The sequence below is a fragment of the Pleurodeles waltl genome, chromosome 11 (assembly GCF_031143425.1).
Source record: "Pleurodeles waltl isolate 20211129_DDA chromosome 11, aPleWal1.hap1.20221129, whole genome shotgun sequence".
NCBI classification, from domain to species: Eukaryota; Metazoa; Chordata; class Amphibia; order Caudata; family Salamandridae; genus Pleurodeles; species Pleurodeles waltl.
This window is the reverse complement of record NC_090450.1, coordinates 867430142-867453294: the sequence shown is the minus strand read 5'-3', so window position 1 is coordinate 867453294 and position 23153 is coordinate 867430142. Positions and strand designations below refer to the sequence as shown.

The following is a 23153-nucleotide window of genomic DNA, read 5'->3' as shown; positions in this document are numbered from 1 at the left end:
TCTGACCCAGCCGCTGCATCCCCTGCATCCCCCCTTGTGCCCCCATTGGACACTCCCTCCCACCTCCCAGCTGCTCCTACCTCCCACCTCCCCTTCTTAATGGCGGCCGCTGCGTGGCCGTGCCACTGGCGCGCCAGAGGAAAGCCCGTCAGCGCCTTGTCCCCCTGGTCCACGCTCCTCCAGCCCCCCCAAGCACCACTCCTCCTCCACAGAGCTCCTTGCTCTCAACCCCGGCCAGCACCCTGCCTGCGCCCAGTCCAACACCAAACACACACACGGACCTTTCACATGCCACTCATGCCATTTCTCCTGCACTCACACCAACACCAACACCAACTACACCGACAAGCACCACAACAACACCAAGCCCCCCAATCACCTTAACTGCATCTGCCTTAACACCTGCTCCGTCCACAAGTACGCCATCGAGCTTTGGGACCTGCTCACCACAAACTCTCCCGACATCGCCTTCCTCACTGAAACATGGATGAAATCCCCATCAGAACTCAACATTGCCATAGCCATCCCAGAAGGTTACAAAATCACCCGTAGGGACTGCACCAACAAACCAGGAGGAGGTATCCCCATAATACACAGAAACTCCATCAAGATTTCCACCAACACCAACGACACCCTAGACAACGCAGAACACCTACACTTTCAGGTACACATCAACGCCAACACCACCCTAAGAGGAACCCTCATCTACAGACCACCAGGACCCCACCACCCATTCTGTGACATCATCGCCAACACTATCAGCTCCCACGCCCTCACCTCCACAGATTACATACTCCTTGGTGACCTTAACTTTCACCTGGAAAGCACCCACGACTGCAACTCCATGGCCCTGCTGGACAACCTCGCAAACCTCAGCCTCAAGCAACTGGTCACCTCACCCACCCACTCGGCAAGGCACACACTAGACGCCATCTTCACCTCCAGCACCCACATCACCTTCACTCACACCACCGAACTCCACTGGACTGACCAACACTGCATCCACTTCTCCTCCCTGAAACCCACCACCCACCACCAGCAACACCCTACCCCCCTACCACGAGTGGAACAAGATCTCCAAAGAACACCTGATCTCCAACCTCGCACAAGCTCCACCTCCCAACACCAACGACCCCAGCACCGCCGCCCTCAACCTCACACGATGGCTAGGAACTCGCGCAGACTCCCTCGCCCCTTCAAAAACAAACAACAACACCCGCATCATCAAGACAGCCCCCTGGTTCACCACAGAACTTCAGTCTTCCAAACGAGAATGCCGAAAAACTGAGAAAGCCTGGCGCCAAGAACCCTCAATCAGCAACTTCTCCGCCCTCAAAACAGCCATGCGCAAACACCACCAACTCATCCGGACCACCAAACGGTCCTTCTACAAAGAACGCATAGATAACAACACACACAACAGCAAGGAACTTTTTGCCATCATCAAAGAAGTCACCAAACCCAAATCCTGCACCATCGACCCTCCACACTCCCAAGACCTCTGCAACTCCCTCTCCAACTACTTCCATCGCAAAATCACAGACATACATGACAGCTTCACATCGTCAGCACCCACCATCACCACCACCGATACAACCAACACCACAACACCCTGCCGCACCAACCTACTCAACACATGGACCCCCACCAACAACAAAGAAATTGGCAAATCCACTCAGGCTCCCCAACAGACCCTTGCCCCCACCACATCTTCAACAAGGCCAGACAAATCATTGCTCCCCAGCTCTGGGCCGTCATCAATAGTCCTTTGACACCGCAACCTTCTCAGATATTTGGAAACACGCAGAAGTCAACACTCTTCTCAAAAAAACAAAAGCAGAACCTGAAGACCTCACAAACTACCGACCCATCTCTCTTCTCCCCTCCCCCGCAAAGGTCGTGGAGAAAATAGTAAACGTACAACTGTCTCGCTTCCTAGAAGACAACAACATACTCGACGTCTCCCAGTCTGGATTCCGCAAAAACCACAGCACTGAGACCACCCTCATCGCCTGCACAGACGACATCAGGACCAGATTGGACAAGGGCGAGACTGTCGCCCCCATCCTCCTTGACCTCTCTGCAGCTTTTAACACTGTATGCCACTAAACCCTCCGCACACGCCTTTTCGACACCGGAATTCACCACAAAGCCCTGGACTGGCTCATCTCCTTCCTCTCCGAAAAAACCCAAAGAGTTCGCCTCCCTCCTTTCTGGTCTACAGCCACCAAGATCATCTGTGGGGTCCCCCAAGGATCCTCCCTCAGCCCCACCCTTTTCAACATTTACATGGCTACTCTCGCCAACATCCTCCGCCCCCATGGCCTCACCATCATTTCATATGCTGACGACACCCAGCTCATCATCTCCCTCACTAGGAACCCAGATACCACCAAGAATAACCTGCACGCCGGACTCCTCGACATCGCCAACTGGATGACAGCAAGCCACCTCAAACTGAACACAAAGACAAAACAGAGATCATCATCTTCGGTCCAGCATGGAACGACTCTTGGTGGCCCACCACCCTCGGACCACCCCCAACACCCACACACGCAATCTTGGCATCATACTGGACTTTCCATGACTCAGCAAATCAATGCCATATCATCCTCCTGCTTCAACACCATTCGCATGCTACGCAAGACTTTCAAATGGATTCCTTTAGAAACAAGAAGAACAGTCACCCACTCCCTCATAAGCAGCAGACTGGACTACGGCAACACCCTCTACGCAGGGACCACAGCCAAGCTTCAGAGAAAACTCCAGCGAATCCAGAACGTAGCCGCACGCATCATCCTCAACCTCCCTCGCCATGAACACATCTCCACTCACCTCAGATCCCTACACTGGCTGCCCATCAACAAAAGGATCATTTTCAAAATCCTTGTCCACGCTCACAAAGCCCTTCATGACACTGGACCGGCCTACCTCAACGAATGAATCAACTTCCACATACCAACTCGACAGCTCCGCTCTGCCGACCTCGTCCTCGCTACAGTCCCCTGCATCCAACGCACCATCTCCGGCGGCAGATCCTTCTCCCACCTCGCTGCCAAAACCTGGAACTCCCTCCCCACCAACCCACACAAGACCCAGGACCTCTTAACCTTATGACAGCACCTCAAAACATGGCTTTTCGAGCAGTAACCCCCTCCCCCCAGCGCCTTGAGACCCTACCGGGTGAGTAGTGCGCTTAAGAAATTTATTTGATTGATATTTGATTGATTGATTGATAATAGCATAGAATCCAGTGCTCCTCTCATGCCAGTTTTGTTGCACTCTAGTAGTAAGGTAGAATCACTCTAGAAATACATGTGTGAATGTGCATAACTATGGTGACTCTAAATAGCATTTGTTATAATGCGACATTTATTATGTTTGATCTTTGAGACAGCCTTAACTGGCTCCCCAAATTGTTGTTTTTTAAAAAAAAAAGTCATAGATAACATGCACACTGAGTGACTTTTAGTCAGTGGGCTTCATTCATTGAGCTCCTGTTTTAGACAGTGGGTCTGTCCCTTTGCCCATTAGCTCATTTTACTTACACTGATTACACAAACCCTGTGCAAGTAGTTTATATACACTTTAAAATACTTCCTTTCTCTTCAATGAAACATCTGGTTCAAAGTGTATTTTGGTTTAGTTATTTTTTTAATTAACTCTAAACACTGAGGGGGTCATTACGACCTCGGCGGTCTTTTCGCAAGACCGCCGAGGTACCGCCGTGCTGAAGACCGCCAGTGGTGGCGGTCTTCCGCACCACGTATTATGACTGCTGGCAGGCCGCCGTCCTTTTTCGTATGGAACGCCGCCAGCAGCCATACTGGCGGACGGTGGGAAAGTGGAGGTTGCTCAACCTCCACCGCCACGTCAACAGAACACCGCCCACTGAATCACGTCCCATGATTCGGTGTGGCGGTGTTCTGGTGACGGTGTTCTGGTGGCAGAGCTGCCCCCATGGATCCCATCTCCTCCCGGAGGATCAACGGACAGGTAAGTTGATCATCCGTTAGGGAAGGGGGTGGGGGGGTGTTGTGTGTTGTGTGCGTGCATGGGGGTGTGCATCTGAGAGTGCAGAGGGGGTGAGTGAGTGAGTGTATGCGTGAGGGGGTGCTGTGTGTATGGGAAATGTGTGCGGGTCGGACGGTGTGCATGTCTGTTTGTATGTGTGCGGGTATGTGTTGTCGGGTGTATGTGTGCGAGTAGGGGTGTGTATATGTGCATGTTGGGGGTGTGTGCGTGTAAGGGTGTGTATATGTGCATGTTGGGGGTGTGTGCGTGAAGGGGTGTGTATATGTGCATGTTCGGGGTCAGGGTGGGGAGGGGGGTTGTGCCACCTTTGGGGGGTGGCAGAGGAGTGAGGGGTGTTGGGGGAGTATTCGTGGGGGGTAGTGGGGGTGGGGGAGACCCCTATCAGTGCCAGGGAAGGAATTCCCTGGCACTGACAGTGCCTACCGCCATGGATCTCATGGCGGTTCCCAACCACCCGAGATCCATCGCGGTATGCAGGGTCCTGATACCGTCGGCGGTCTAGTGACGACCGCCGGGCTGAAAACCGCAATCTCCAGCCCAGCGGTTCTCACCGCCATGGCGGTCGGAATGGTGAAGTGGTGGATGACTGCGGCGGTTACCATTTTTTTCCGCCGCCCTGTTGGCGGTCTTACCGCCACTTTACCACCGACCGCCAGGGTTGTAATGACCCCCTGAGTATTTGTTTTGTGTGCACTTTATCTGCTCAGCTCAATAATGGTTTATTTTATTCCTCCTTTTAAAACGCTGGTAACTATTCGTAATTTATAAGCAGCCTGCAATTTTAGTGATTCGGTGGGAAGTGGTTTCAATTCTACTTCAAAAATAATAATGTTAATATATGATATTATTAATACATTATTTAATAATGTTCATAATATCACTAGTAAGAATGCCACATCAGTGAAGGGTTTTTAATTTTAAAACGGTTACTGCAACCATATGGCAACCTTGTTTAGCTGCCATCGTGTTTTAATTTTCTTATTCTTATATTCATAAAATACATTTTCTTTAAAAAAAATGCACTTGCCTACTATGGTCAAACCTGTTGACTTTCTGCAGTGTCTCGGCCCTGAGCTTGGCCAGAATACCAAATAGAGAAGAGATACCTTAGTATTAAGCCTCCCCTCTCTCTTACTTAGGTACTCGAGCACTGACCTTCTCCCATCTTGTCAGTTAGGGGGTCATTCTGACCCTGGCGGTCATGGACCGCCAGGGCCAACGACCGCGGGAGCACCGCCAACAGGCTGGCGGTGCTCCCATGGGCATTCTGACTGCGGCGGTACAGCCGCGCTCAGAAACGGGAAACCGGCGGTGTCCCGCCGGTTTCCCGCTGCCCAAGGGAATCCTCCATGGCGGCACTGCAAGCAGCGCCGCCATGGGGATTCCGACCCCCTTACCGCCAGCCTGGTTCTGGCGGTTTTGACCGCCAGAACCTGGCTGGCGGTAACGGGTGTCGTGGGGCCCCTGGGGGCCCCTGCAGTGCCCATGCCATTGACATGGGCACTGCAGGGGCCCCCTAACAGGGCCCCACCAAGATTTTCAGTGTCTGCCAAGCAGACACTGAAAATCGCGACGGGTGCAACTGCACCCGTCGCACCCCTTCCACTCCGCCGGCTCCATTCGGAGCCGGCATCCTCATGGAAGGGGGTTTCCCGCTGGGCTGGCGGGCGGCCTTCTGGCGGTCGCCCGCCAGCCCAGCGGGAAACTCAGAATTACCGCGGCGGTCTTTTGACCGCGCAGCGGTATTCTGCCGGCGGGACTTTGGCGGGCGGCCTCCGCCGCCAGTCAAAGTCAGAATGACCCCCTTAGTCTTTTATCCAATGTCATGATGGACATTCTGGTGCAACAATAAACTTCAGCAAGTACACATTGTATTATTACTGACACCCAATACATGCATTGCCAATTATACGGTCATCCCTCCTTTAATCACGCCTCCAACCGTAGTTAAAACATTACATAATCCACTTACATGCACTTACGTATAAAACTCTTCAGCAGGAGACTTTGAAAAATTTGTCCAAGTCACATTCCTTTTTTCGAAGTAGTTAGTGCAGTTGGGAGTGTTCCAGGGATTATTGCAGTTCGTCCATGGAAGAGTACTGGTGAAGGATGAGTAGAAGTAAAACAACGCCCAGGCAATGATAGTGTTGTAGTAGAAGGACACATACAGCGCGATGATACAGATTGCAAATCCAATGCCTAGAGTTCAAATGTGATACGTATTACACAGGTTATTTAGACCTGATTAAAATGAAAACAACTTGACTTCAGTTCTTCTCTATACATTGTTGTGTTTTTTCAAGCCATAACATTATGAAGTTACATACAAATTATTTTTCATTGTACTACTTGAAAGTACGCCACATTGCCAGTAGCAGGCAACAAACAAAGCCAATTCGCACAACAACAACTGTAGATCAGATTGTTTCTCATCGTAAATGTTCACAATTTATTGCAGGTGCCTGGGAAGCTGGACAGTTGTAATACGCTTGTTTATATGTGTGTGTGAGGGATAGTTAAAAGATTAATGTGTATATAAATTCATACATTTGTATGTGTATGTAAATATAGATATTAAAATAGTTTTCTAAAAGAAGACACATACAAAAATAAAAATATTTATTTAAATAAAGAAGTTCGTTGTGGGGTGGGGGGTCACTCCAAAAAAAGGCTAACCTTTTTATGCACACACTTACATATATACATATTCACTGAAAACCCCAAATATCAAAGTGACATTAAAGTTAGGTGAAAATGTCAGTTAAAACATACCATTTTAAGCTAAAAGAAATCCCTGAAATTCATCAGTTATAGTTTTCTAAAGTAGCGATAACCTGTACCCTAAGTAACTGTAACTTACGCCCAACCCCCCCATGGCCAGTGTCATCATCAATGATGTAATTTCTGATGTTGCAGTGATATTATCAAGGGTGTTATAGAACATGTAGTGAGTGATCTAATTTTGGAGGTAATTATTAGTGCACTTTGTTAAGCATCAAGCATTAGCCTCTACCCAGGGGATGGGGTTGGAGATGCTTGAGGAGGAGTGGTCGCACACTGTGCTCCAATTCTAGGTAATTGCAGCCCCAGGGGATGGGATTCCTGGGGCATTTGGAGGCTTTGGGAGGTAGGCTGCATGCCTCTGTTCCCTTTAATTTAGAATCAGCCCAGGGAATGGTGTCCCTGTGCCTCAGAGAGTCTTGGGAGGAGGGTTGCATGACCTCTACCCTTTAGTTTACATTCAGCCCTGTTGACGGGGTTCCTGGGGCCTCAAGAAGGCTTGGCAAGGGGAGATGCATGGGCCCCTCCCATATTAAATTTTGTGCACCACCCCCAGACCCTGGCCCACATTGGGGGGTTCTCCTTTTTCTTGGGCCCTGCTTGGCAGATCACCCCAAACATTTCCGGGAAGGAGCTGAGGTGGATGAGACTTTTTTTTAGAAAGTTTTGTGAAGATTGATCAAATGGTGCCACAGTTATTAGAAAACCAAAAAATCTATTTCCTTTTTTTTCATTTATTTCTATTGCAAAGATTTATCCCCCCCACAAACAACCACAAGAGGATGGTGTAAAATATCAATTACTCTAGTAAATGTAAAAGTAATAAAACATTTAAGGATGATAAGAAAAAAGCAGTCCATAAAGTCAAAAACCCATAGTTGTTCATCATTTCTCATTTCAGTATGGGCTTGAAGAAAAACAATTCAGAATTTAAAGTGCACTATCATGCCCAGACATCAGTTAACATCCAATAATATGCTCATTTTTCGATCGGAGCAAAAGAGTTAAAGTGCAGGGTGTGCCCTTGAGAAAATAAAAATGATTCAGAAGCAAGACCAAATTCATTTCCATGGTACATCTTTAATATCCAATAATATGCTTATCATTCGATAAGAGCAAAAGAGCGAGCTACATAAGAATTAAAATGCAAGGGTGTGCCCTTGAGAATTTTTTTTATTCAGAATCAAGACCAAATTCATTTCCATGGTACATCATTGGCAGCGTTGTAGCGAAACATATATACTGTACACAGAAGAAAAAGGTGCAGCATAGCCTTTTGATGTGCAAATTCCTTCCAAGTAGAGTACCGGGGTACCAGAGACAAAGAGAATACAAAATGTTATCCGCATAATAGAGAGAATGTAGGGTTCAGATTAGCAAGAAGGCAATCAAAGTTACCATGCAGATATCCTCACTCAGTCCTCCTAGTTGGGTAACCCTGCTCCAACTCACCCCTGTAGGTGGCCCAGATCTGTTTACCCTTTCTCCTACCTTTCCTTTCTTTCCTAGCATACAAGGTGCTTTCAAGATTGGATAATCAAAGCAGTCGTGCTAACCATTGTTGGAATGCCTGGGAATATGGATGCAGTCAGGCTGACACTATACAGATATGAATTACCACTATGACTATAAAGACAAAAAACTGTGCAGACCTGGTAACCCTTTCATTATGTACACTCAACACCATTAATTGAGGGGTCATGATGATATCCACCACCAGTGCAGTTTCCATTAATCTTGTCGTGTCTCACTTCAACATTTCCAGCGAGGGACATGTGCTGAACATTTGAACCAGGTCCACCCCCTGGCTGTGACAAAGGGCCAGCAAGTACCTGCATTTCCTTCCCATTAAGCAATTTTGGTTGGCGTATGGTACAGGTCAAAGATTGTTTTATAATGCTGCACCTGCAATCCAGCAGACACCAGCAAGGTCAGGCCGATCTCAGGGATTCATAGAAACTACAGTCTGTAGAACCTAGTTTCTTCTTACACTTTCCCAAGTGCTTTTCCAAGTCATCTGACATATAAGACCCTAGAAACTTATACTTTTGACAAATTGTACAGCCAACATTGGTCCCCACCATCTTCATTAATGTACTTTTGGAAAAGCCGTTTTACCCCCTCCTTTTTTACCAAGAAAGTCCAGGAGCTGTAAATATTTGAAGTAGTCCTTCTTATCAGTCACAAAAGCCACCTGTAATTCTTGAAATGATGCAATCCTATCTCCCGCAAACATTCCTCTTATCTCTTGATCCCCCCTGGCCTCCCACCTAATGCAATAAAGATCATGAAATACTGCAGGGAGTAAAGTTGTTCCATGTGATGGGGTGTAATAGTTAAATCTTCCAAGCCCCATTTTTTGTCTCAAGAGTGCCCAGATCTTAAAAGCTGCACAGAGTCTTGAACTGAACTTTTAAAAAATAACTAGGCTCCTCAGTCCTTAAAAAGCAGCCTCTAGCATCTTCCCCCAAATAAAAGTTTGTAGATGGGAGAATATTCTCTCCCCACCAGCCGTGTTCCTCATTCCCGCCAAAAAGGCATCCTATATACTGGAGGGCAGCCGCCCAATAATAATACTTAAAGTTTGGAATAACCCAACCACCACTTTCCTTGGTAGGCCTTAAGCCAACCATGTTATCGGTACCACTTGGGGGATGGGTTCTGAAGTAAGATGCAATAAAAATGCCAAAAGGTTCAGCAGAAAATCTTATTTATTTCTTCTAGTAGGAGGGAAAGAAACTCCAGCCACTCCTGCTCCGATCCTTCACCAACCGCCGAGAATCCCAACAACATTCCAGGCAGTACAAATGTTGGAGCAGGAGCAGCTGGAAGATACCATAATACATGAAACAAATAAAATAAAGAACAGAACGTGAAAAGATAGAATAATATAAGAGATATAATAAATACTAAATACTACAAACAATAACAATACCCATAACAATACCACACCACCTTCCCCCTTCAACAAACTAAATATATACATATATGCACTATTTGATTTTGACAATCCTATTGAGATTTCAGATACGTCCATCATCCAATTTAGCTGCACCCTTGAAAATTTTAACAACCTTAAAAATTCTACTAAAATGAGACTGCCCACCACTGGTTTTCCCAGGCAACTTGACTTTGGCCAAGTCACCCACAACCACTTGTGTCTCTTTCACAGATTTCCTCACATCATACACCTGCTTTATTTTCTCCTGACAAGTCAAGTGTTTGTTCACAGCTGAATCTCTCCTATCCTCATAGTTGAGTTGTTGCTTTGGCCCACAGAGGATTTACCACTGTGTGGGGAATACGTTTTCTGAACATAACAAAAGGAAATTGGCCTGTGCTAGTGTGTTGTGTGAATCTATATTCTTCAACCTTACTTTTGGTCATGGCCTCCCAATCACACCCCAAATGATTTGCCAATTGTATGGTCTCCTTTAACATCCTGTTGAAGCGTTCCACCATGCCATTGGTTTCTGGATGGTATAAGGCACATTTTTTGCAAAGGATACCTCTTTTCCTCAAAAATTCACATATAAGTTTAGACGTGAATTGAACATCCTTATCAGTTAAAATACATCTAGGATTACCCTCTCTTCTAAACACATCTGTAAGAAAATCTACCACTGTCATAGAAGACACCTCAGAGGAGGTCATAACTTCCGGCCACCTAGATAACTCATCCATGAGATCCACCACGTATTAAGAATGAGATCTATGATTTAACGGTCTCAAAATGTCAATAGAGACCGATTCCCACACCTCACTGGGAATTTCCTTTAGTATCATAGGTTGTGTTCTAATTTTCAATGACTTATCCGCTACATTGCATTCTAAACAATCTTGCACTTTCCTTTAATTGCCAAATCCATGCCTGGCCACCAATACACCCCCCCTCAACCTCTCTTTTGTTTTTCAAATGCCATGATGACCATTGTGAGCAAGGTCCATAATACGCTCACGTAACCTACATGGAAGAATCAACCTTCCCCCCCTTAGAACCACACCATTCTGAATGGACAATTCATGCCAAATTTTCTTGTAATTCTCTCCCAGGTTCTCTCCATTATCTAAAGCCCTTCCAGCAGAAAGTAAGTCCCTAATGAGGGATAGATCAACATCATCATCCACTTCAGGTTTCCATTCATCCTCTGTAATACACCCATTCGTGACAGTACAGACTTTAACCTCCTCATCCACCCACCAAGAATCATCATTATCACCTTCATTTAACTCTCCTTTCCTTAGTCTAGATAAGCAGTCCGCAGCTTTATTCTCACATCCCGGAACATACTTCACATTAAAATGATAGTCCTGTAAGCCAACTAACCACTTACAAATGCGACCCGAAACATTATCCAACCCCTTTTTTAAAAAAAAGTCACGTAGAGGCTTGTGATCCGTGCATACTTCAAACCTAGTCCCCCACAGAAATTGTTTACATTTCCTTATGGCCCAAAAAATGTTCAAAGCCTCCTTCTCTATTGTAGAATACTTACACTCCGCGCCACGTAGACTGCGCGACGCAAAAGCAATAGTATTGATCTTGTTATTATTGAATTGTTTCAAAACACAACCTAACCCTTACTCAGAGGCATCAGTGGTAATGGAACAAGGTAGACCAGGCTGGAAACTGTTAAAGGATTGTGCAGAAGATAAACTTAGTTTCAAATCGTCAAATTCTTTTTGACATTCGGAATCCCAAGTAAAGTTAGACCCATTCTTAAGTAAGTTCCTAATAGCACAGGTTCTCTTAGCTAAATCTGGAATGAATCTAGCGTAACATTCTACCATCACTAAGAAAGTCTGCACATCACACTTACTTTCAGGAGCTGCTAGATTTAAAATGGATTTTACTAGCTCTTCCTTGGGCTTGACTCCATCTCCAGTTATTATGTGGCCAAGATAAGAAATCTCTGTTTTAAAGAATTTACATTTATCTCCCTTCAGAGTAATTCCCTTATCTCAGAAAATGTTGAGTGATATTTTGTGTTGTTCAAGGGTATTTGTAAAAATGAGAACATCATCTTGAAAGAATTTCACACATGTCAAATTCCCAAGCAACTCATTCATCAGTCTTTGAAAAACTGAAGCAGCCGAACACAATCCAAACGGCATTCTATTAAACTTGAATACACCAAAGAGAGTGACAAAAGATGTTAACAATTTGGATTCTTCGCATAGAGGTACCTGGTGATAAGCAGAGCTAAGATCTAAGGTAGTGAAGAACCTGGCATTACCCAAGGAACTTATCATCTCAGTTATATTTGGTAGGGGAAACCTATCCTCAACCACTTCTTTATTTAAATTGCGCAAGTCCACACATAATCTTATATCTCCATTAGCCTTAGTTGCAACCACAATAGGAGCAACCCATTCTGCAGCCTCAACTTTCTCAATGATGTTTTCTGACTCTAATCTCTCAAGTTCCCCTTTTACTTTGACCCTTATACTAAAAGGAATGTTCCTAACTTTGCATACTATTGGTATTGCTCCCTTCTTTAGCACAATGCGGTGTTTATAACCTTTGACACAACCAATTTTATTGGAAAAAACTTCGGGAAATTCATTCATGAGTTCTTCACCCCAACCACAGACCTTCTGAACTTGTACTTGGGGAACCGCATTAGGGTTCAACACAATATTTAACAATTTCTAAAGAGGCCAACCTAATATAGTATCGCCCACCACTGAAATGTAAACTTTCCCTTCAATCCTGTTCCCTTTAAACGCGATCTTAGCCTCAAAATAACTTTTTAACTCAATAGGTTTTCCACCATAACTGAAAGGTGTAACGTATGGTGGATGAAGAGATACCCTGTTTACAAAATATTTTAAATAATCAGATTCCGAGATCAGATTCAATTTTGCACCCGAATCAATCATCATGGAAACTTTGACTCCATCCACTTCAACAATGTAAACGGGATACTCACTGCGCACATTTGTAACACAGCTGGAGTTTTGTGAGACCCTCAGTCTGTATCCCACACTCGTCGCCAAAAAATGAAGTAAGATGCGATAAAAATGCCAAAACGTTCAGCAGAAAATCTTATTTATTTCTTCAAGTAGGAAGGAAATAAACTCCAGCCACTCCTGCTCCGATCCTTCACCAACCGCCGAGAATCCCAACAACATTCCAGGCAGTACAATTGTTGGAGCAGGGGTAGCTGGAAGGTACCATAATACATGAAACAAATAAAATAAAGAACAGAACATGAAAAGATAGAATAATATAAGAGATATAATAAATACTAAATACTACAAACAATAACAATACCCATAACAATACCACAGGTTCTAATGTGATTGATTGGTAAGGTATGGAAACCTACAGATGAAAAATATGTCATAGCAAGTCATACCTCTTTGCCCTATGTGAGTTACCGCTCAACTCCCAAGATACCTTGATGTAAATGGAAATGTTTTCATAATTTTTATTACTGTAAATTTTATTAATAAAAATTACAATTACAGTAAATGTGATTATATAAATTGATAATAATGCTAATAGTAATTATGATTATATCAATACACCAAGTAAAATTTATACATTTGAAATTTTTTGTTTTTTCCAGAGCTGGTGGTGAATGTCCGTGCAGCATCATGCAGAAGACTGAAGCAAGCACATCCTGTCAGGGGCGGCTCCTCGACAATGGCGAACGAGCATCGCACCACTGGCTAAGAGCCAGCAGCTGAAAATAAAAAATCTTTTACTATTGTTTTATATTGCAGCTGCTGGCTCAGCCATGCAGAGGAATACAGGGAACAGACAAATCAACCAAGAACCATATTAGAAGAAAATTGGGCTCTGAGTTCGGTGACAGCCGCCCCATATTGCCAGACAACCAAGGAGAATTATTGGGCCAACCTGATAGTGTCATGCAAAAGCACGATGTAAGAGAAAACCAGAGTGTGAAAAGAGAATTATCAGTTTTAAAGGTTAAGTCAACAGAAATGAGCATGATCACTGATACAACATTGTCCCACAAAAGAACAATGGTGAAAACAAACTTTACATCAACACCATGGCCTTACCATCCATCAGACATTGATCAAGAATCATTACAGTGCCTGATTACCTTAAACGGTTCCTATTAGGACTTCTGAGGGGAGATCCAGAAAACACAAAGCCTTCCAAAAGGGTCACCTTACGTATGCAATCATTCAGTCAGTACTTTATAAATGCAGTCACAAATGGCCAGCAGAAACCCCCCCAAGCAATTGTTGCTCCCATACTCCATAGAAACTATGACAGGAAATGCTGAACAACAAGAAGCAAGCCTCGCACAGATAATATCAAGTTGGACAGGATTTAATGCCAGTACTAGAGACCTAGTTAGTGTTTGACAGAATTCCATTGGCTACTTGCCCATCATTAATGCCCCTGCAACTGAGCTGACAACTGAACCAGTCAGAGCTGATAAGGTAATCACCGTATTTGGCAAAATTGTAGTTGTCATGGATCAAGCTCTCTACACAAAAGCAACTGAGATTATGTGGAAGCATAAAGCAATGTATGACAGAATCATTCTTCAAATGGGCACCTATCACACCATTTACAATGTCCTGTCCATTCTTGGAAAATGCTTTCAAGATACTGGCCTTTGCGACCTTTGCATTGAAGCAGACATGATAAAAGAAGTATCAATAACATCAGCACTAGAAAGTCGTATGTGCAATCGTGCAGTTCAAGTACCCAAGTACGTGTATGAAGCTATATCGAGACTGGCTTAGATGGAATCTATCCCCTGCGTGGAGAAGAATTACAAAGAGAATATTCAGGTAGTCTACTCCTTCAATGAGGATTCTAATGACTTTGCAAAAGATCTATGCCAACAAGGATTAGAGGACCTCTTGCAGAATGCTGCCTTTGCCGAAGTAAAACAGCTTTGGCATGTATTCCTGGAACATCTTCATCATGACAATGGGGATGTCTCTGCATTTTGAATGTCGTTTGTGAATATTGTTGAAAATGTCCTGCTAGCTCTGCTGCGTGCTGCTTGAGATGAAAATTGACATTTACATCGCTCAATGATCTCAGGGTATTTTGCGGATGACAGGATGAACTATGATAGATATCTTTCTGTATACTATGCTGAAATTATATTACCTGCAGTGAAACTTCCAGAGAAACACCACAACGTCATTAACAGATGCTTTTCAGTTCAGCTGTCAGATGTTAATCTGTTTGGACGAATTCCAATCGATCAAGCAATACAGGTAACAGTTAACAAAGACACACAGACTCCAGGTGGTACGACAAGGTTCAACCTTAAGGTGGGTACTGTGAAAAGATTATATGATAGCTGAACATAGAAGCACCTTTGGGTCAGATAAGAAAAATGGTTTGTAACAACAGATCAGATCGTACTCATACAGAGCTACATAAGTCACGAATTGAAAAAGACGAAGATACTGTAACAAGAGCTGTTAGTCTGATTCAAATGTGGATAAACCCATTTGTTGGGTCACATGATCTCATTAGTCTCTCCACTGCAAAAAAGGCACCTCAAGACCTAGTATCTGACATAATGAAGGCGCATGAAATAGGTGAACAGTGAAACAGTGTAAATTATGCATATAATCTAGATCAATTTATGAGGAATACAATGAACTTTTATTGTTAACATTTTAAGGACTATATTGTTATCATTACAATTAATAATCATAATTATTTTAAAATTAACTTGACCAAGATTATGGATTTAGATGTAGTTTTGCACATATTATGATGATTTTTAATGCTTTTTCAAAAATATGAAAACCATAATTTTTTTCCGGCTATGTTTGCTAACCCAATTATATCAGACAAAAAGCAAAAAGTGATGACTTGCTATCACATATTTTCCATTTCTAGGCATCCATACCTTGCATTAAAAGCATGTTAGAACAGATCCCTCCGAGTGGTACCAATGGCCTAAATTTGGGGTCCTGGCTCATGACCTATGGGAAGCATCAGTAGTTTTAGGGCTCTCTGGATTTTAGCATACGACCATAGAAATCTGCTTGTCAGATCTTCTATTGCTTTTAAACAACGGTTTTAAAAAAGCAAAGGAATTGCCCTAAAGAGACACAGAAACTTTGGCAAAAAGCAACCGATAATTGACAGATGCAGGTTGTCTATTTTCTGTAGATCTCCTTTTGCTTTATGTATTACAGGGAATAAATTGGACTTGACTATCTAGTCTACTTATTGCGTCATACTGACTCCCAGATACACAGCTTTCTCCACAGCCCGTATGTCGACAAGTTGTACATGCGTGTTGGCTATCAGCTGGGTCTTATTCCAGTTGAGGGAGTGCTCAGAGAGTTTCCAGAAATCTGCAGCCTCTTTTTCAACATCCAGCAATGATGCTAGTGGGTCAGGTGTCACCACTGCAATGTCATCAGCCTCTGCGGGGACCTTAGTGCTCCTATCAGGGAATTGCATAGGTGTGATTAAAATGTGAGTCTCAAGCTTCTGAATCAAAGGATCGACATGAAGGGTAAATAGCAGGAGGAAGAAGGAGCAACTCTGTCTAGTTGCTCTCATAATTTGTGTTTGACCAGAATATTCTGAAGCCTGGCTGTAGGATTCTGATATACAGCTTGAACAGCCCTGATGTTTGTTGCACCAATGCCATACCACCTCATGTCTGCCCATAGGTAGTCCCTGGATACCCTTTTGAATGCTTTTTCCGCATCTAAAAGGACAAGAGCCATGGGATACCCCGAAACCACTATGGTACCAAAAAGTGCTATGACCAGGCGAATATGATCCGTGGTTCCCCACCCAGAAATACAACTGGGTTGTCTAGGGGAGACCAGCTTGGCTATAACCAGACTCAGGCCCTTATTATGACAATGGCTGTAAATACCACTTACCGCCACGCTGACGGCCGCCAACTTACCGCGGCAGCGGCGGATATTCATTCACCATATTATGACACACACACACCAATCCGACAGAATATTGCCACATACACAAATCTGCCAGTCCAAAGGTCAGTGATAAAGTGGCGGTATCAAAACCCACACCGTTACGCCAACAGAACAACGCCCATCACATTATGACCCACGAATCACCACAACGGACATTCAACAGCGGTAAACCATTGGCTATACATACCGCAGCACTCACATTGGACACCCACATACAAAACAACACCGCATTGGCCAATTCAAACAACACACACCTGACACCCATACACACACCGCATCCACACACCCACACCACTATAGAACACCCACCCACATTACCCACAACCCTTTACGATTACAAAGCATTGCCAACTGAGAGACACCAAGACCACTGACACAACTAGAGCCACACACTACTCACACCTCTACACCACTCACACACTCCACATCACACACCCCAACACATTACCCAACACACCCTCACCAACATAATACCCATGACACCACAAAGACACACCCGTTTCACAGAGGAGGAGCTAAGGGTCATGGGGGAGGAAATTGTCAGGGTAGAGCCACAGCTATTTGGAACACAGGTGCAGCTGAAATCAATAGCCAGGAAGATGGAGTTTTGGTGGAGAAACGTGGACAGGGTCAACGCCGTGGGACAGCACCCCAGAACTAGGGATGACATCAGGAAGAGGTGGAACGACCTACGGGGGAAGGTACGTTCCATAGCAGCAAGACACCAGCTCACTATCCAGAGGACTGGCAGTGGACCCCCAACTCTTCCCCCACAACTCACAGCATGGGAGGAGCAGGTCTTGGTAATACTGCATCCTGAGGGCCTGGCCGGAGTCGGAGGAGGACTGGACTCTGGTATGTCAACTCTCAACTACTATCACCCCCCTACCTGCATGCCACCACATACCCTCACTCTCACTCCCATCACTCCATTACATCCCACACACGCCACCATCACATCTCACTAATCCCAATGCCAAGCCCTGCATGCTGTACCAATGCATGGACACCCCTCACTGCCCTGCATGGACACTCATTACTAAAGCATGCACACCATAGAGAACTAACAATCCCACCATACATTAACATACACAAGTGAAAGCTGGCAGGGCAAATCCAACCATAGAGGGGAAGTAAGAGATGTACAATATGTCATACACATAAACCATAACACATCATTTACATCCCATCAGGTACCCCAGCCAATGTCAGTGGAGAGGAGGTGCCAGCACTATCCAGTCCCACAACTGAAGAGGCACACAGTGATGACAGTTACTCTGGTCTTCAGGATCTGGATGAGCTACCTGGCCCATCAGGGACCACTGGACAGCTGGTTACCCACCACCGAGCCTCCCCCATCTGGAAACACCACCACAGCACCCACCCAACGTACCCACACCTCTGTCCCCTGGACACGTCAATCAGCAGTGTGTCCACCTCTACAGGGACCCCAGGCCACACCTCGCACACAAGACAATCAGGGACCTGGGGTCAGTGGCAGTGGGAACATGGGTCAGGGGACAGAGGCACAGGCCAACAGGGAAACTGGGAGGACTGCTGCGTGCCAGGGGGAGGACAGGCACAGGGAACCGACTTTCAAGGAGGCACTCTCCAAGATCCTGGGAGCCTATCAACATTCCCAGGACATGATTGGCCAGATCCTGGACAACGTGCAGGAGAACAGGCGGCTGCAGGAGGGACAGCACCAGGTGATCAGGGAGGACTTGCAGGCCATTAACAACACCCTGATCTCCATAGCAGGGGTGCGGGCAGATGTGGCCAATAATATGAAGGAGGCAGTCTCACACCAGCGGGCTCCTGCCACTACCCAGACATCTGAACAGCCTTTCACTCCCACTGCCGCTAGTGGCCAGGAGGCCCCGCCACAGGACTCACACGCCACCAGCACCCCTCCCCCTGCAGAAGGTGAACCACCCCGCAAACGTTCCCTGCGTTCCAGACATAAGCCAGAGACACTTGCCAAGACCCCCACCAGGAAATGAGACTCTCCTGATTGTTACCCTTGTGTCCCACTCAGTCTCCCTGTCCACCTTGAACTGCCATTGCTCCCCTTCCTATGTCCCCTTGGACAATGCACTTGTGCTACAAACAGACTGGAACAATACCCTGGACTTTCCTCCATCATAACCCCATCCCAATGCACTTCCCCCCTATATGTTAGCACTTCAATAAACACCCTTTGAAAAAAATCTATTTTGAGAATGTCATGCATATGAAAAATGTCTTCTTTGAAACAGGTACAAACGTTGCTAATTAACTGTACATACGATGAGCATAGATTAATGACCTGTAGCTGGCTGTAGTGATCACACCAGGAGTATTCGTCAAATCACCAACATCTGCTAAATCATTGTAATGTAAAGTTAAACTGTCCTACCTGTGTGTCATTGGGAGTACTGTCGTATAACTGATGTTCTGTTGTCCTCATCCTCATCCTCTGCCTCCTCATCCTCACTGTCCACAAGGTCTACTGCTGCACAGGGGCATCTCCAGCCTCCTCCTCCTGCAGAAAAGGGACATGGCGTCTGAGGGCCAGGTTGTGCAACATACAGCATGCCACTACTATCTGGCAGACCTTCTTTGGTGAGTAGCACAGGGATCCACCTGTGAGATGGAGGCACCGGAACCTGGCCTTCAGGAGGCCAAAGGTCCTTTCAATTATCTTTCTGGTTTGCCCATGTACCTCATTATAACGTTCTTCTGCCCTTGTCCTGGCATTCCTCACAGGGGTCATCAGCCATGATAGGTCGTGCTGACCCTGGGGGTCTACGGCAATCGGAGCACCCACTGTCGCAAACAGTGGGAGGACCTGAGATGCTGGGCACATAAGATGGCAGAGGCCCAGCTGGGGATGGCCTCCCAACGAGGAAGGGGTGCCCGTTGAACCCTGACCCCCCTGATGGCCCGCATACTGGCGGTGGCCTATCTGGAGCTGGATGGATGCTTGGGGGCATCACAGCAGCCACAAGGGGGTGAGTACAGTGCCCCAATATACTACTTGCACGTGGTGGGGTGGCATCCGGGTGGGGGATGTGGGCCTGTGGGTGCCCCTAGGCCTGGCCGGCCAGTGCAGGATAGGGCCCATGTAGGACAGGGTCTGATGTCAACATTCTCCAAGGCATCCACTATTGGGTGTGGGTCTGTGGGTCTCAGGTATGCTGCATTTGGCGTTAGGTATCCCTTTTCATGGGCTGGTGACTAGCATTGTGACTGGTAGTGCATTGCCTAGTGTGAAGGGCTGTTTCCTGTGTGTGAGTGTGTTGTGGATGCCAAAGGTGGTGTTGTTGGCGCCACTGACCAATGGTATCCCTTGTCTCGTCCCCCCCTTTTTGTCTTGCCACTGTGTCCTTATGTGCATTAGCATCATCTGGCGGAGGAGCAGAGTCACCGGAGATGGGGAGAGCTGCATCCCACAAGGCCCAGGAAGCCAAATCCATCGACGGTGAGGGAACCAGTGGGACGGAGGGTGCAGGGGAGCACCACAGTGGAGACTGGAGAGGACAGTTCTGAAAGTGATACCTCCTCCAATGGAAGCTCCCTGATGGTGGTAGACACCTCTGTGCCGGCCCCAAATACAGGTACAGCTTCCACCCCCCGTATCAGCACCACCCTCCCAGCAGCCCCTCAGTGTGTTACCTGTGCCCGCTGCCCCAGTGAGCCCTGCTGCCCTGACTGAGGAGGCTATTGACCTCATGCGATCCATCTATGTTGGGCAGTCAACCATTGTAAATGCCATCCAGGGGCTGGCAGCACATTTGCAACAAACAAATGCATTCCTGGAGGGCATTCACTTTGGCATGGCTGCCCAACAGAGATCAATCCAGGCTCTGGCATCCTCCCTGAGGGCAAACATTGTCCCTGTTTCTAGCCTCCTCCCTCCAACCTCACACTCACACAAACACCATCCAGATGCAGACATACCAACATCCACTGCCTCCACTATGTCCCCCTCCTCCTCCTCGTCCACCTCCCTCCCAGTTCTGTCTACACTCACACCTGCATGCACTACATCCTTATCCACTACCACCATCACGTCTATCACTACATGACCCTCACTGGCAGTCACCACCCCCACTTCCATGCACACGTCCCCTGTGTCCTCTCCCACTGTGTCTGTGCACCCTCCTCCCAAGGTACACAAACGCAAGCACTCAGAGACCCAACAGCCATCCACCTCACAACAGCATCCAGCCCATGCACCTGCACCCAAACACAGCAAACAGACACCTCCTACAACCACTTCCTCTTCCCCCACTCCCAAACTTTCACCATCTTCCCGCCCCAATGTCCCTAAGAAGCTTTTCCTCTCACCCATTGACCTCTTCCCTCCCCTTCCTCCACCCCGTACTTCACGTCAGGCCAGGGTGAAGAAAACCCAGGCAAGCACTAAAGCCACCCAGTCCAGAGGCACAGTAGTTTCGACAGCTACTGCAGGTGGGAGAGGATCCTGGGCACCAGGCAGCAACACTGACAGGGTGCCTACACCAGGTGCATTAAGGTAGGGCAAGGAGGCACACCCTGCTGCGACTAGGTAGGGCAAAGAGGCACCACCAGCAGTGTATAGGAAGGGAAAGGAGGCACCACCAGCTGCAACAGGGAAGGGCAAGGTGAAATCACCAGCTGCTGACAGGAAGGGGAAGGGGCTTGCACCAGCAGGCAGGAAGGATAGGAGGTCTGGTGCTGGGACTCATTCGGAGCCCCCACCAACAACCATGGTGGTTCAGCCGTCTGAGACTGCAGGGGATGGGCTGGAGCCTCCCCCACCACTGGCAGCACCGCCACCAGCACTGATACCAGCACCACTGCCAGAAGCAGCAGCTCCAGTGGGTAGCCGTCCGAGGCTGCAGGGGAAGGGCTGGAGCCTCCTGCCACCACTGCCAGCACGCCACCAGCACCGCTATCAGCAGCATCAGCCACAGTGGGCAGCCGTCCGAGGCTGCAGGGGAAGGGCTGGAGCCTCCCCCCAACACTGCCAGCACTGACACCAGCCCTGCCACTGCCACTGCTGAGCAGCCGTCACTACTGGCGGACAGTGTGTAGTCCTGCCTCCATGGCTTGTTGTGCGTCCTGGCCCCTGCAAATCCAGTGGGTCTGACACCCAGGTGAGAGGCTGTGACCTTGAACTCCCCAAGATCTGCATCACAGGGCACAATGCCCCCTGCAGAACCAGTGGAGAAGCCATCCACTCACCCCATCCTTCCCATGATGAAGCACACTGGGCACAATGCCCCCTCCAGATTGAGTGGAAGAAGCCATCCACTTACCCCCATCCTTCCCAGGATGAAGCATACTGGGCACAATGCCTTCTCCAGAACCAGTGGAGAAGCCATCGACTCACCCTATCCTTCCCAGGATGAAGCACACTGGGCAGAATGCCCCCTCCAGAACCAGTGGAGAAGCCATCCACTCAACCCATCCTTCCCAAGATGTAGCACAATGGGCACAATGCCTCCTCCAGAACCAGTGGAAGAAGCCATCCACTCACCCCATCCTTCCCAGGATGAAGCACACTGGGCACAATGCTGCCACTCCAGAACCAGTGGAGAAGCCATCCACTATAGAGACTGTGGCTTTGCACTCCCCAGGACCAAGCAGTGGGCAAACCACCCACTAGAGAGACTGTGGCCTTGCACTCCCCAGGACCAAGCACAGGGCATGTTGCCCCCTCCAGAGCATGTGGGCAAACCACCCACTAGAGAGACTTGGCCTTGCACTCCCAGGACCAAGCACAGGCGATGTTGCCCCCTCCAGAGCATGTGGGCAAACCACCCACTTGAGAGACTGTGGCTTTGCACTCCCCAGGACCAAGCAGTGGGGAAACCACCCACTAGAGAGACTGTGGCATTGCACTCCCCAGGACATCGCACAGGGCATGTTGCCCCCTCCAGGACCAGTGGTGTTGTACCATCTTCCGGCTGAGGTGCCCCCCCACTCCCTGTCTCCCTGAGGTGCCTGTGTATTTTTGACCTGATGCCCCTGCAGTGTACTCTCCGTGTTGTTGCAGGAGTGAGGTGGGGCCTTGGCCTATATATTGTGGCCCTGTGTCCCATGGACATTGAGGACTGGGCAGTGTCCCTACATTTGTAAATATGTATATACGTTTGTATTTTGATGCACTTATTCCTAGTATATGTTCGTATTACACTCACTTTCTTCAAATCATTTTGTCTTTGCATTATTCCTGTAGGGTACAGGCAGAATATGTAATGTGTCTGCATCTGTTTGTGTGTGTGGTGTTGGGGGTGGGGGTGTTGCGTGTGTGTGTCACTCTCTTTTTCCTTCCCCCTCCCTTGTGTGCTAGGTAGCAGTACTCACCGTGGTCATCTTTGCCGACGTTGGTGTTCGTAATGCAGGAAAAGGTAGACGAGTATGGGAAATATGTGCAACCCAGG

At 47.2% G+C, this 23153-nt stretch overlaps 1 protein-coding gene across 1 annotated transcript in view; it reads right to left on the bottom strand.

Moving 5' to 3' along the window:
- Positions 1-23153, bottom strand: part of LOC138265155 (sodium-dependent serotonin transporter-like) — a 590345-nt gene that overhangs the window by 465389 nt on the left and 101803 nt on the right. The window contains exon 3 of the mRNA XM_069212703.1: positions 6018-6237. Within this exon, the coding sequence (XP_069068804.1) occupies positions 6018-6237 (220 nt within the window). The remainder of the gene's footprint in view (positions 1-6017; positions 6238-23153) is intronic.